Here is a 14,589-nt window from a genome sequence, read left to right on the forward strand (position 1 = left end):
ATAGCGCTACTGCACCTCGCTTCGAGGGTATACTGCGGGTCAACTGTAACAGGCATTTGGGCGTGTCGCGTACCCCATCTTACTTACGAAAAGTCTTGTAGAAGTCGCGCATGGCGACGCCCTGTAGTCCTTATCGCGGCCGGATGCATAGAATTTTTGTTAGGCCAACGGCAAACGGTCCGTCGCAACAACAACTTCCGATGATCATAGCCACGCCCTACGACGATAAGGCTTGGTGACCAACGGGAATGCGAAAGAAGCTGTAAGCTTGTGCAGTACTGCCCGCTGTGGTCGTGCATGTAGATCCATATATGAACAGGGCATTGTCCCTTCATCTCACACTCCTCATCACATCCATCTCTTCTTTACACCACGATGAAGGGTCTTTTCACAGCCTCTTCGGCTGCCCTATCTTTGGCTGGTGGTGCTATTGCCAGCCCAGTTGCTCCTCGATCGGAGGTTGTCTTCTTTAAGCCTCTGGCTGTCACATCCAACTCGGTACACAACGTCCATGTCGGCTACGGAGACGATGACTTCGAGGGCGAGATCCGTCTGGTGTATGGCGAATGCGACATGAAGAGCCACGCCGACGGTCACCACGACGTGGCATCCCACTACATCAAGCGATCAAGTCGTCCCGAGCGGTTCGTCTGGATCGTACCGGATGATGCTGTCCACGGCGGATGCCTTCACGCGTACTCGGGTTCTAACCTGATTGGCCGCTCAGCGCCCATCTCGATCCAGCATCCACCAAGGAAACGAGAAGAGATCTCCGACGTGGCTGATGCCATGGGTCCTTGGTTCGACGGTGTGGCCTACATGGAGGCGAAGCAAAACAACGCATCATATGCCGCAGTCGAGAAGAGCAAAAAGATCGCCATTGTTGGTGGAGGTATGTCGGGGTTGATGACAAGTCTTCTCCTCGACTCCGTAGGCATCCACGATTGGCACATCCATGAGTCCTCGCAGCGTATCGGTGGCCGTATCCGGACGAAGTATCTTGCAGGCAGCACACCCGAGCAATACCAGTACCAGGAGATGGGGCCTATGCGATTCCCTGTCTCGATTACCTACCCAGACCAGAACGAGACATTGGAGATCAATGACCACAAGATGGTTTTCCAGCTCGGAGACGTCCTGAACCAGATGAACGGAGGCAACACCAGCGATCTTGCCGTCAACTTCATCAACTGGATCCAATCAAGTCCAAACCTGCCGGCTAACTCGAATGGGTACCGTCTGCCAAACGGCCGTATCCCTAGCGCAGCGCAGATCAAGAGCAACGCAACAGCCTACACATTGCCAGCAGCTGAGGGTCCAGATGAGGAGGCCGTGGAGCAAGCGGAGGAGGCATACGAAGAATTCGTCGGCTACACACCGGAGGTCGAGCGGGAAATCGCAACCAATGTTTTCAAGGCTCATAAGAATGCCGTCGACAAGGGTCTCTTCCATTGGTCTGAGGCTGCGTACATCAAGTACGCACTGAACGCCAGCGATGATGTTGTGGACTACATCACTGGCAACGCCGACGCTCCGATCTGGGAATACGACACTGTATACTTCAAAGCCACGGATTGGCGGACCATTGACAAGGGTCTGGAGTCATTGCCGCGTGCATTCTACCCCCACGTTCAGGACCGTCTGACTTTTGGACGAAAGGTAACCGGCCTGAAGCACGATGAGAGCACCGGAAAGATCGCTGTCCAATGGCGCCAAGATCCTTTCGCCATGGAGCCGGAGAGTGAAGAATACGACTACGCAGTCGTCGCGGTGCCCTTCTCCAAGGTCAGGCTCTGGGATCTCCCCCAGTACTCCTCGCTTCTGTCGCGCGCCATCAGCGAGATGAACTACCAACAGTCCTGCAAGGTCTCTCTGCACTACAAGACTCGTTTCTGGGAACACCTCCCAGAGCCCATCATCGGTGGCTGCGGCTCAGTCGATATTGCAGGTATCGGCAGCGTTTGCTACCCCGCGTACAAGGTCAACTCAACTGGGCCCGGTGTCATCCTCGGATCGTACATCTCTGGTACCCTAGCGCGGTCGGTGGGTGCGCTCAGCGAAGAAGACCACGTAGCACTGGTCCAGCGGGCGATGGTGGAGATTCATGGCGATGTGGCTTCCGAGCAGTGGACTGGTGCATACGAGCGCCAGTGCTGGGAGACAGACGAGCACCAAGCCGGTGCTTGGGCCTCCCCATTCGTTGGCCAGCAGGATCTATTCCTGCCCGCCTACTACAAGACCGAAGCCCAAACCATCTTCATCGGTGAGCACACCAGCTACACACACGCTTGGATCTTCTCAGCACTTGACTCCGCCGTGCGCGGAACTTCGCAATTGCTGCTGGACATGGGTCTGGTCGACGAGGCGAAGCAGATCGTGGATACCTGGATGGGAAGGTGGATCTCCATCTAGATGGATCAATAGAAGAAAGTAAAAGCTAGTTAAACAGCATAACAATGAATAATGTCTGATCAATGCGACAATGCACTGCAATGGTGGTGAAGTGAGGTCGTGAGAATTATTGAAAGACGCGTGGTGCAGGCGCGATGGGGTGCGACTCCCCTGCGATGGCGTCATCGCCCCTGAAAGTTTAAGACCGAGGCTTTCACATGCACGTCTCCAGCCATCCATTTACATCCTCGCAGAGCGCTCTTCGGCCCCCCATCAATGAGGTGACATCAATCGCGCGTGGAGCCGTCCTACGTCGGCGGAGAATGCGATCGTCGAGCCAAATACCACGTCGTTCGTGTCGGCTGCCCATAGTGCCGATCATGGGAGTATCCTTGGCGATGACAGTTCACGTGATCACGCGTTCAATCACCCAAACACGATTACCAGCTGCACTTGAGTAACCCGGAAACGACGGTCGATGTCGCAATACTCACGACTTCGAGCCGGTATCGCTCAATGTGTTGCACCTCCAGACTGAGCGATCGCAACGACATTCCCATCTTACCCATACAAGATGGATCCCAAACAGATGCGCTGCCGTCTACATCAGCATAAAAGAAAAGGAGTAGCCAAAACCCATGGTGATGTAGCCTTCTAAGAGGGCTACACGTCTCTTGTTGTATAGCGTGATGCTACCACGAAACCCGATCGATGAGCCAACTCGTCATTTCCGAAGTTGCGCCGCACCCCAGTAGGAGTCTGAATATGTAAATGTTACGGTGTTCACCTTGTGCGCAACTCGAGTTGCTCAAACAACAACATTTCTGGACCATGGCAACATCTCGTTCGGAAAAGCCGGTGCAGTCGGCTGGATCGCTCAAGCGAGTTCATGATATGCTTGATAAGTAAGGCAAACCTTGTGTGAGATACCGCTCTCCTTGCTGATGATTTCAAGAGACTGGGCCAAACTAGCGCCCTCTACGAAGAGGATCAAGACCTTAGTCCACAACAAAGAGCGAGCACCTCTTATTGTCAAAGCACTATCGCGTGGATTGGCTCGCCTTGCCTCCACTCCTTACGCCTACGATATACGCGTCGCCTGGGAAGTCTGGAAGAGCTACGCGGACTCTCTTCGTTCCAAAATTTACCTTGAGGCACTGAAGAGGAAACGCATCTTTTCCAAGTCCAGCTACAACAGAGAAGTACGTCGCTCTGTATGTCACGGACTTCTCGAGAAGATTACAGCGCGAGAGATTCGGGACCAGATATACGGATACCTTGTCGAACCGAGTACCGTTAGGCTCATTGGGATCTTGGATCACGACCACCTTCATTACAACGACTATGGCGGCGAAGGCTGCACATACGTGGGTAAACGCGGAAGAGCCTGTTCGTCTATACAAAACCGCGAACGTTGGACGTTCGATTTGCAATGTTCGCGGTTGGATCTATCAGACATGTGGCTGTGCGAGCGTGTCGGCCACAAGTTCTTGGTTGAACTAGTGGAGCACTGGTACAGAGTCAATACCTTCGCCATCTGGGAACCCGATGACTTATCTCTCGTCGCCGATCTCGCTACCCAAGATCGCTGGCAGCTGGGCATTGTGCCACGCGACCATATCAGGAATGTTCAATTTAATATGTCCATGGCTTTCGTCGCGCGAAATCGCCATGGTGTACCGCCATGGCAATTGCCACTGCTGCGCCACCGATTGGAACAGTTACTGCACTTCAAGCAAGGTACCAGAATCAGCCTCGGGATTATCAGCTCTAAAACAACTAGAAGCAGGTCCCGCAAGAGCGCATTTTCACACGGCATTATGGAGGTGGCCTTGTGGGGACGAGATAAACGCATTCTTTGGGAGCGCGGCGTAGCCGAGAAACAGGAGTTTGTTAAGGATCTTGAGAGCGGACTCTTCGATACATTCAAGAAACTATGTGCAGCTGGGCTTCGGTTGGTATTCAAGGTGGATGATGGTTTGGAGTTCTCCGTCAATAACGAGGAAGAGATCGCCTATGATTTGTGGGTGGAGAAGATCTTGGCTTATCAACCAGCGAGGAGACAGCGCCACTACAACTTCGATTGGAGAATACAAACGGACTAATCTGTACTCAAGAAACTTGATAATCACGCCTGGAGGCCGCAGGTAGGCGGAGGGCCTGTTTTATCGTGAATTCTATTCGTTTTGAAGTCTACATGCTTCATTGTCCCTCGTGTAATTACCCAAATTCACCACGCCTGGAGCGTCTCAGGGACTTTCGATCTTCTCCGCCGCACCCTTGCATCACCATGCCATCTCCAACACAAGGTATTGTTTTGCCCTTCATCCTCTTTCATCATCCTGTAGTCTACAATGCAGACTCAAGAGCCTCGTCAGACGCGTCAGAATCATCACTGGCCGCTCATTCACGGCGGGCGCGTTTCGCAAGTATGGCCTGGGACGGATTTAGCCAGTGTCTGTCCCAACACCATGTGACTTACTTTGTCATTATCCTCGATTTTCTCCTTCCAACACTCTTCCGTCAGCTCCTCGCTTACAACCTTGAACTTCAAGTGGTAGCCCAGCTTCACCGTGACACGGTATTCGGCTGCAATCAAGTTCTGAATGCCTGGAAAGAGAAGTGCGAGATCCTGAGGCGGGACTGCTGCGCTGGGGTCTGCCATTGCCCTGAACACTGTATCTGTCGGTATAGCTTGGAAGCTGAGCAGAACGTTGGCACCAGTCTTGAGCGTGTAAAGCTCAGCCAGATCTTTAGCGAGTTTGTCACAATCGCTTGACGAGATGACAGGGGTGAACAGCTATCAAGCTGTTAGCACAGACAACAAGTTGTCTTGGATGGATTGCCTTAGCTAAAGCGTAGCAAGGAGAATACATACTAGTAAGAAGTTAGCAAAATAACTCAAGAGCTATCCGTGGCGGCTACTTTACCCTCAACACTTCGGATCAGCTTCTGCGTATCGAGACCGAAGCCATGAAAGTCGGTTCTGAGAAATAGATCGACGTGGAGGGCTTGCATGAAGCGAAATGTGGAAAGCCTGTACCATGCGTGCGCTAGCTCCAGCATCGTGTCCTTGAGTATCGCCCTCGCTTCGAGCAAGTGGCCATAGCCATTGCGTTCGAGTGACGTCTGGAAGTGCTTGGAACGACTTGCGCTCGTGTGACCGGGAATGGCGAATGCTGGTGAGGCAGACGCCACTAGGTCATGATGATTGATACTGATCGCCAACTGGTCGCCGCCTATCATATAGCCGTATACCTCATCGCGAAGTTCTCGGGCAAACTCCGTCTGTAGTAGTTCCAGAACGATTCGCTGACGGTAAGCCGTGAAATCCTCTAAGTACTGCTGGAGAACGTTCTCGAGCTGGTCTAGTTTTGCGGTGATTTTGGCCAGCTTTTGCTTGAGATTTTGGAATCGTTGTCGGGTCTTCAACGTAAGATTGCTACGCCTTTGATGAGGCCTGGTGCGATTGAGTTTAGCCCGGTCGGGTACTTCGATGTGTTTGAGGATCTGGATGTGCCTGAGGGTACTGGAATTATTAGCAGCCGCTAGATTCGTAGACTTCGGACGCAACTTACTGGGAAACGTATTCATGGTCGAGAAAGAATCCTACCGCGGGCGGTGTGCGCACCTCCATGGTGGTGGCTGGATAACTAGTGAGCAGAGAATGTGGTTGAAGAAAGGTCGGGGCGGGTAGTTGAGACTGTAGGGACCGAGGGGTGGGTGCTTTTCTCAACGCGGCGTTGCGATCAGTCATCCAAAGTGCATGTGAAGGGAAAGAACACACGGGCCAGAGACTCAACCTACGGAGTGAAATATGTGGATTACGGGTTAGTCACGCCAACCTAGGAAAACACTGAACAGCCTGGAGCCTACGTTAACGTTAGGACCTACTTTGCAAGGTTTGAGCTTAATGTAGCCTGCAGACCTGATTCAACCCAACCAAATCTCTCAGAACTTCAACCCAACCATCTAAGCCCCCCAAAAGCGAAAGTAACATGGCTTACACAGTCGATTTGACTCGTGAAAACGTGTACATGTAAGTCATTTCAAAAGCCTCATACGAGAATCTGAACAGGCGAGCTGCAGCATACATGGGGACGAAAATGAAAGTCGCGATAACCCTGAAGGCAATGTAGACACCTGGGTCATTGATGGAGTGGATGTTCAGTGCTAATATGAGGACCAGTACACTCAGGTATTGCGCACTTATCGACCATGTTCTGGACAAGAACAGTCCACTACTCACGGCGTCCCAAATCGCAAATCTGGATCGTACGCAGTCAGAATACGAAAACTTCGCTGATGCCCATATCGAACATTACGCGCAGCAGGAATGTCGGGCATTGTGTACCGCCATGCAACATAAGCTTCCCCGCGAGCTCCGGGACATGATATACGACCACATCCTGTCCCCTGCTCGAGATGAACCGGTTATCATCAACAACGAATACTTCGAAATCGTCGACGAGCCATACCGGGACATTATTGCGGGTTACGCCGAGGAACGCGGATACGGATACGCGCATATGTGTAGCGAGAAATTTGTCGATTTGGACACTATGAGCGAGTTTGCACGTCGCTGGTATTATCATACCAAATTGTGGCTGTTCCTCACACCTACGGAGGTCGCTGAGTTCTTCGGGACTGATATCTGGGGTCTCGGTCTGGAAGGCGATCGTCTGCTGCGCCATGTCGAGGTCGAGTTGTGCGAACAATTCGACGAAGACGACGCCACTCCACTCCGACAATGCCTATTCAAGCTCGCGCCTGGCGCATCGATCGTCTTCCACCTGCGAGTAGATTACATTTATGGCCCAGGTGAGTACACGTATGACGAGGAATTCACCATGTGCCTCCTCTCCGAACGCGTGAGCGCGCTATTTCCTCTGATGCTGCAGCTGATCGAGGCTGGCTATGAATTGTATGGGGCGCTGGATGGGTATGAAGACTTTCGCGTCACGCCTGCCACTCTGGACCGAGAAATCTGGAAAGACACGCTGATGGCGCATTGCGAAGGCCGTGATTGTGGGTAGATCTTGCCGGTATTGAAGAGCTTTACTGACCACGAACAGGGGCGTGATCGACACGTGGCTGCAGGTGGACATGATGCGACTGGGAGTAGACATCCTCACAGCTTACTGCAAGTGACTGGGTAAGCGCGATTAAACGGGCGTATGATATATGTAGCGTGTAATCAACTACTTGTACTCACAATCTCGACGGTGTACGCGTATGTATGCACCTTCCTCACCCAAGTGCCGCCATTTGAAAAAGGCAGTCGCGATGACTACCTCCTCGCTCTTGCATCGCGGCATCCATTTGCGCATGCCTTATGTTCCAGGTTCAGCGTGGAAGGTGGAGGTAAAGTCGTCGCGTTGTCGCACGATGGTTGGGTGGTTGTGGTGTCGGCGTCTAGGGCGCGAGGGGTCGCGAATATCTCCGAACATAGGTCCTGTTGACTCAGAAGGTATATTGGGAAGCTGCTCCCCAACATCTGCAACCACACACTCTGAATTATCAATCCAAGCACGAGATGGACTCAAAAATCTTCCAATGGGAGCGCACTCTCGCTTCGGGCACCTACCTCATATCTTCCGACCGGTCGCTCCTTCCGTACACCTTCGTCCAGGAAGCCTACGCGACGGACGCAATGTTTTGGGCGAAACCGCTCTCTTTCACGGACCTGTCGACCATGCTTGACAACAGTCTCACTCTCGGTGTGTACTGTGTCTCGGACGGCGTCAAGAAGCCTATTGGCATGGCGCGCTTCATTACCGACTACACGACGCTCGCCTACCTCACGGACGTCTACCTCGTCCCCGAACACCAGGGCCAGGGACTCGGCAAATGGCTCATCGCCTGCTGTCGCGAGATCTGCGCCGGAATGGAAAACCTCCGATGGATGGTCCTCTTGACCGGCGGCGAGCAAGCGCAAGCGCTCTACAGGAAGGAATTGGGCATGACAAAGCTTGACGGGGTGGAGGAGGGGCTGGTTTGTATGGGGGCTCGGCGGGCAAAACTCACCGAAGCAGCGGGCGCTCCGCCCTCAGCATAGCGGGACCTAGCGGTTTGCCGTCTACGCACGTATGCAGTTCCCTACCTTAAACATGGACGACTATTCCTCGCGATCAGACGCTACAGTGACAGAAACGTGGTTTGATGGTTGGTCTCGACTGATGACAACGGCTATCTTTGCTTCCGGACTAGTCGCGGGCCCATGCTGCATGCATGTCATCTCTAGCGTAGATATCGCCATCCATTTTTCTTTATCACCATAGACTACTGGTCTGGCTCGCGCCCTCGGCCTTCTGGTATGTTCCGAGTAAGCGGACGAGGCCTGAAGCCTGTTTCGAGCCGGCATGCGACGAATTGTCATCATGGAGGGGCTATCAGGCCCTCCAGGGCTTGTTGCAACTCCGTCTGGTGGTTGTGTCGCGTCGCGCTGCTACATCGATAAGTGTATTACGCCTACTAAACTGGGATCCGCCTCCGATGCTGCCCGAGGAAGACTAATCTAGATCGCGCATGTGTAGACCTGTCGCATAGATCGCCAGGGCCTTGTTGATATACAGCTGCAGTTGACCCTGCGTTCACGTCACGTCCGCCGATCTTCCACATTCCACACCAACATGACCGCGACATTTGAGACCTCTCCACTATCACGCACATCGTCCCCGCCAGCAACACTGAAGAGAAAACGCGCGGGTTCTGATACCCAACCTCTTACCCCGCCGTTAGCGGCAAGCGACTCTGAAGGATCGCGTCTGCTCTCGCGCGCCGTCCACGTTCTTTCGACTGCTGCCACTGCGCTCTCGCAGGTCACTTTTCTCTATGAGTCCGATCATGTGGCGCGCGATGGTCTTCTCCAGGCTGTCGAAGTCATCACGAAGACCAGCCAGACTGGCGGTAAACTCATAATATGCGGAGTGGGCAAGAGCGGACTGGTGGGGCGCAAGATGGTCGCGACGATGAAGAGTCTGGGCATAGCGAGTTCCTTCATGCACGCTGCTGAGGCACTGCACGGGGATCTCGGTGACATCAGGAAGGTGAGTTTTATCCCAAACCCCAAACGATGAGGACCATACTGACTAGAAGTAGAACGACGCAATCATGTTCATATCCTACTCCGGCAAGACAGCAGAACTCATGGCTCTCCTCGAGCACATACCCACGCACACACCCATCCTCGCCATCACATCGCATACGAAACCCTCAGACTGCCCGCTCCTCGACGACCGGCCCAACTCCATATTGCTGCCTGCGCCCATACATGAGTTGGAGGAGGTCTCATTTGGCGTCTGCGCGCCGACGACTAGCACCACTGTCACTATTGCTGTGGGCGATATGCTGGCGTTGACGGTCGCGGAGGCGCTACATCAAGATGAGACGAAAGCGGTGTTCAGAACGAACCACCCTGGCGGTGCGATCGGTGCGAAGTCGAGACGGATAGAGAAGGAGGATGATACCCAGGTGGAAGCGAAGGAGTGCGATGGGCTGGTCACGCCGCCGGCTACCTGATTGTGCTCAGGAGGAGATAATGCACACGAGGAGACCATGCTCAGGAAGATACCATGTGTGAGGCATCTGGAGACGTGTAGATCGTGTAGATCATGTACATGCGCAAGGAACGGCCGTAACGAACCAGAGGGGTTTTTCCTCATGTTCTTCACCCACAACAGCACAGTGATGTTGCGACCCCACGCGAGCTAGTGGGAGGTACCTTCCCGTTCCATCTGCAGCCTGCACTCACTTTAACCCCTCCACTCACTTTTCGTATGCGTCACCATACAGGTTTCCTATACACAGCCTCCATTATCGTGCATAGATTGGACGGCAGCGCTGATCGACGCGCTCACATTGGATGTCTGCATGGTTGCGGCACAGTTTCGCCATGGGTGGTACAATGAGGGGTTGTCTTGCGCACCTTCCGTCTCCCATCTCAATTTTCACACCCGCTGTGTATCCTCAGCTCACCAAAGCTGTAGCCTTCTATTACGGGATTGGACACTGGTTTGTTCCCTGATATGCCGTTCTAGCTCGCATGTTGCCCTAACACATGGCATTCTGGATCTCGCACATCACCCACCATGGAGGCACTAACAGCGATTGGCTTGATTGCCAATATCGTCCAGTTTGTCGACCTTGGCGCAAAGCTTGTCGGCTCTGCGAAGGAAATGCGCGACTCTGCCAGCGGCATGACGTTGGAGAACAAGAGCCTAGAGGATGTCACCATTGAGATGCGCGATCTAAGTTCGAGTCTGGACCCTCCCACCACTGACGCGGAAAGCTACGATGAGCGAGTCCTCCGTCAGCTAGCTCGGGAGTGCCGTGAGCTGTCGGACCAGATCCTCCGCCTTCTGAAGAAGATTGCTCCAACTAGGCCAGGCTCGAGGCGTCAAATCGCAGGCTCATTGATAAAGAATCAGAAGTACAGAAAAGAGAAGAAAGAACTCGGAGAGAAGCTAGCCGACTGCCGTAGGCGGCTGCATCTGCAATTCGACAAGTTCACCAGGTTAGTCAATGTCACAATGTCGCTCTTGGGCCCTTTCTCTGATACGGGGATAGTTCGGAAGTACGTGCGCAGCTCCAGGCCCTCGGAAATCGTGCGCAATCAAATCAAGCAATCTTGCAAACGTTACCGCAACAGATCGAGCGTGTTCGCCGAGGCACATGTGTTGCTTCCTTGGGTGTTGAAGCCCTAGATCAGTTGAAAGACCTACTTGGATTGACTGAAGTAGCTCAAGAATCGGTCGTAGCTCGAAGTTTCCTCAATGATCTTGCGTTTGAAGGAATGGAGGCCAGAGCTGATGTCATCGCGAAAGAGCACAGCGAAACCTTTCGATGGATTGTGGAGCAAGATGCAGACGTCGACGACGTTACATTGAAGACTAACGCTCGCGAACTATACCTTTCATGGCTACATCATGCTTGTGGAATCTTCCATATCGCGGGAAAGCTGGGGTCGGGCAAATCCACACTCATGAAATTCCTGTACAAGCATCCGGAAACACGTAAACAGCTGTTGGCGTGGGCAGGTACGTTGTTCTTCCCTGACGTGTAACGTGTCCATTGACAACCACAGATAACAAAACGCTGGTGATGGCAAGCCACTTCTTCTGGAAACCCGCGAAGCTGAATTTACAAAAGTCACTCACCGGATTGGAGAGATCGTCACTTTATCAACTGCTGTCATCCCACCCGGAGTTGACGAAGAAGGCATTCCCAGAGATTTGGGAACATCGGATGAGCATCAAAGACGATCGGATGGAGCTACCACATAGCCTCTCCCCGGATGAAATTCGCGATGGCTTCATGGCCCTCCTACGGGATGAAACCGTTCAGCAATCATATCGATTCTGTTTCTTCATCGACGCTTTGGATGAGTACGAGGACATACCCCAATACGATCAGAAATACATGGTCGACACACTCCGCAAATGGACACAGATCTCTCCAAACTCCATCAAGCTATGTGTATCCAGCCGGGAAGAGAATGTGTTTGAGAACGCTTTTGCTGGAGATCCAAGGATACGATTACAGGATCTCACCAGGCACGATATGGAGTGTTTCGTACGTTCTAGGCTTGAATCTGTGCAAGACCACAACACCCGAGAGCGTCTTAAAAGTGAGATTGTCAAGAAATCAGATGGCATCTTCTTCTGGGTTGTACTCGTCACCAAACAGCTCCGACAAGCGTTGGAAGACGGTGACGATGCCTCTGTTTTTGAGAGGGAGTTGGCCACACTGCCTACTGAGTTGAAGAAGCTGTTCAATCATCTTCTCGACTCTATCTCCCCATTGCGTAGGGAAAGAGCGCATCAAATCTTTGCTATGGTGCTAAAACACGAGACTTTGCCGATCAAACTATCGCTACTGTCTTGTCTACACCTTGATGCAAATGAAATGAACGCACTGTCATCGGTGGAGGAGCCTTCTATATTGCCTGTCATGGACTACCAAGACGGACAAGACCCACAAAAATGGTACGAAGAGCATGAAAAAAAAGCTCGGAGACAACTACATGGGTATTGTAGGGGACTGGTCGAGGATCGAGACCACCCTGAAGTCTGCAAGCAAGAAGGGGGGTCCGAGGACCCCAGACCTGAACCCGACCCTTCTAAACCCGCTGGATCGAGATGCATTCTGTTCGTACATCGCACTGTTATCGAATTTCTTGAAGAATCATCAATCCTGAAGCATGAATTGGGCGAGTTCGATGCGATTGAAGCAATCTCACAGTCGCATTTGGCAGAATTCCAACGCATACCTTCTTCTCTTATCAACCCGCTGTACTGGACATACCTATACGGTAAAATCATCGAGCTACGGTTTCACTCTGGAAAAGATAGGTCGCAGGGCGACTTCCTTGTACAGCTGGAGCATTTGATCTCACGAAAGTTTCCGGGTTGGCTGGAGAAAGAGCTACCTCCCTCCGAGGAATGCGTTGACGATGCTGCAGACGATTACTGTGCTTTGAGTATTAAAGGAACAGACAGTAAAAACACGTGGGATAGACGTACACGTAAATTCCGACCCAAAGCTCCGGCTTCTATCTTGGCCTGGCTTGGTAATACTTCATATATTCTTTGGCGGGTTTCAAGACTTGACGAACCACCGCTATCTGATCAGACCCGTGGCATCATCCTACACTGTTTGATGAGTTGGTTGGACACGACCGAGAAAGCTGAAGAGCTTGAGAGAATCGTGGCCTGCTTTGGAAAACTCTTGGATGAACGCCCATCTCCTGTTACACGCTTCTTGTGGGTCAATTTTGTCAAACTTTGTTCTATATCCCTACGCCACAATGATCCCATGTGGTCTCGTACTATAGGTCAACTCATCGTCCTATTTTTGCAGAAGTACGAGAGGAACGTTGTCCACAGAACGAAAATTGAATATGGTGGACAGGGGGAGTTCGGAGGATGGGAATGTACAGTTATGAAGGTAAAGGTACCGGGCAAGGTGTCAGCGGATATGATTTTCAGGGGTTTTACACCTGGAACTACTTGCCATACTATTAGCAAGGAACTCGGCCACAACGCCTCAATGGAGCAGCTGGTGAAGTTGTGGCATCTCGAGAACGAGCGAGAAATTCTTGGATTGCTAGAACAGGAGCGCAGGGCCATGGAAAGCAAGGAACAAGCCGCGGACCTTGTCGTCACGGCCAAGGAAACCTCCGAGAAAAGCTCGTCCGATAGCACTCCAGCTTTCGACACAGCGTCTAGGTCGCTTCAGAGGGTCGACAGTGCAGCCGAGATTCGAAGCGAAAGCGGCGTAACAGCGTCTTGTCCGCCCGTCGAAACCAAAGAAGACGTCGATACACCCCAATCCAAGGCCGCCAAAACCCGCTCTATTCATGCATTGGGTATCGCGACAGGCATTTCTCTTCTAGGTGAGAAGATTTCCATTAAGAAACCGATGGGCTTTCGCTGACATGAACTCTAGTGTTGCTGTTAGCTTTCCTCATCGCTCACCAAGACTATTGGGTTCGATAGTCTTCCATCATGGTCTATGAGCCCGTCCGCATCGTCGCATAAGCGTACCATCACGTCGACCTAGGAAAAGACCGAATACCGTAGGGCCTACATCGACGTTGGATCACTAACTTCGCATGTTTTTATCTCAATGTAGTCCGCAGACCTCTTCAATTATTTCCTTGTTTGAGATTCCATGCATTCGGGATAGCACTGGTGAACGGCTTTGTGCTAAAGCGCTGATTGTTCAGGCGCTTTGACTCTGATCGAGTCTTTGTTGTCCCCAGCATGATAGTCGATGAGTGAAAGGCGCAAAGGAGTTGAGCGATTGTCTGCCAAAGGTGCACAGTAAACAAAGACTTCAACATACATAGCAAAGTGAGCGAGCATCTTCTTCATCGCAAGAGCTCACTCATTGTATTGCGCACCTCACGTTTTTGCATAGTGATTATCAGTAGCCTCATCCTATAAAAGCCGTGGCAGACGAACAATCGCCAAACGCCGGGTTTTCGCACCAGAAGAACAACGGTTGTCTTCGTGTTACCCCTACAACAGACATGCTAGTGGATAAGCTACTATCAACCAGTGCACAGCCTCCACCCCCATCGAAAACCGGAAAAAGACCATTCGGCGGCGGTGAAATACTCGGAGAGCCTCTCATAAAACGATCTCGGGTGGATGAAAATGACGAAGCAAGGCGTTCCAAAGAGCGCAGACCAAG

General features: G+C 52.2%; 6 protein-coding genes across 6 annotated transcripts; 5 read left to right on the plus strand and 1 right to left on the minus strand.

Moving 5' to 3' along the window:
• Nucleotides 1-375: 375 nt before the first annotated feature.
• J4E84_009245 (uncharacterized protein) lies at nucleotides 376-2,412 on the plus strand (the record flags this gene model as incomplete). Its single annotated transcript, XM_049391808.1, has 1 exon — nucleotides 376-2,412. The coding sequence occupies one exon, from the start codon at nucleotides 376-378 to the stop codon at nucleotides 2,410-2,412; it is 2,037 nt and encodes a 678-aa protein (XP_049240446.1).
• A 2,382-nt stretch (nucleotides 2,413-4,794) lies between these two features.
• Nucleotides 4,795-6,028, minus strand: J4E84_009246 (uncharacterized protein; the record flags this gene model as incomplete). Its single annotated transcript, XM_049391809.1, has 4 exons — nucleotides 4,795-4,827; nucleotides 4,874-5,191; nucleotides 5,317-5,920; nucleotides 5,970-6,028. 4 exons carry the CDS (start codon nucleotides 6,026-6,028, stop codon nucleotides 4,795-4,797), a joined length of 1,014 nt encoding a protein of 337 aa, XP_049240447.1.
• Nucleotides 6,029-6,569: 541 nt separating this feature from the next.
• Nucleotides 6,570-7,427, plus strand: J4E84_009247 (uncharacterized protein; the record flags this gene model as incomplete). The annotated part of the gene is made up of 1 exon (XM_049391810.1): nucleotides 6,570-7,427. One exon carries the CDS (start codon nucleotides 6,570-6,572, stop codon nucleotides 7,425-7,427), a length of 858 nt encoding a protein of 285 aa, XP_049240448.1.
• Nucleotides 7,428-7,927: 500 nt separating this feature from the next.
• Nucleotides 7,928-8,449, plus strand: J4E84_009248 (uncharacterized protein; the record flags this gene model as incomplete). The annotated part of the gene is made up of 1 exon (XM_049391811.1): nucleotides 7,928-8,449. One exon carries the CDS (start codon nucleotides 7,928-7,930, stop codon nucleotides 8,447-8,449), a length of 522 nt encoding a protein of 173 aa, XP_049240449.1.
• Nucleotides 8,450-9,023: 574 nt separating this feature from the next.
• Nucleotides 9,024-9,912, plus strand: J4E84_009249 (uncharacterized protein; the record flags this gene model as incomplete). Its single annotated transcript, XM_049391812.1, has 2 exons — nucleotides 9,024-9,440; nucleotides 9,493-9,912. The coding sequence occupies 2 exons, from the start codon at nucleotides 9,024-9,026 to the stop codon at nucleotides 9,910-9,912; spliced, it is 837 nt and encodes a 278-aa protein (XP_049240450.1).
• Nucleotides 9,913-10,481: 569 nt separating this feature from the next.
• On the plus strand, nucleotides 10,482-13,827 carry J4E84_009250 (uncharacterized protein; the record flags this gene model as incomplete). The annotated part of the gene is made up of 5 exons (XM_049391813.1): nucleotides 10,482-10,906; nucleotides 10,960-11,429; nucleotides 11,477-12,377; nucleotides 12,429-12,862; nucleotides 13,226-13,827. 5 exons carry the CDS (start codon nucleotides 10,482-10,484, stop codon nucleotides 13,825-13,827), a joined length of 2,832 nt encoding a protein of 943 aa, XP_049240451.1.
• Between the last annotated feature and the right edge of the window lie 762 nt (nucleotides 13,828-14,589).

Source organism: Alternaria hordeiaustralica (assembly GCF_023758085.1).
Source record: "Alternaria hordeiaustralica strain BMP 2776 chromosome Unknown scaffold_27, whole genome shotgun sequence".
In the NCBI taxonomy this organism is placed as follows: domain Eukaryota; kingdom Fungi; phylum Ascomycota; class Dothideomycetes; order Pleosporales; family Pleosporaceae; genus Alternaria; species Alternaria hordeiaustralica.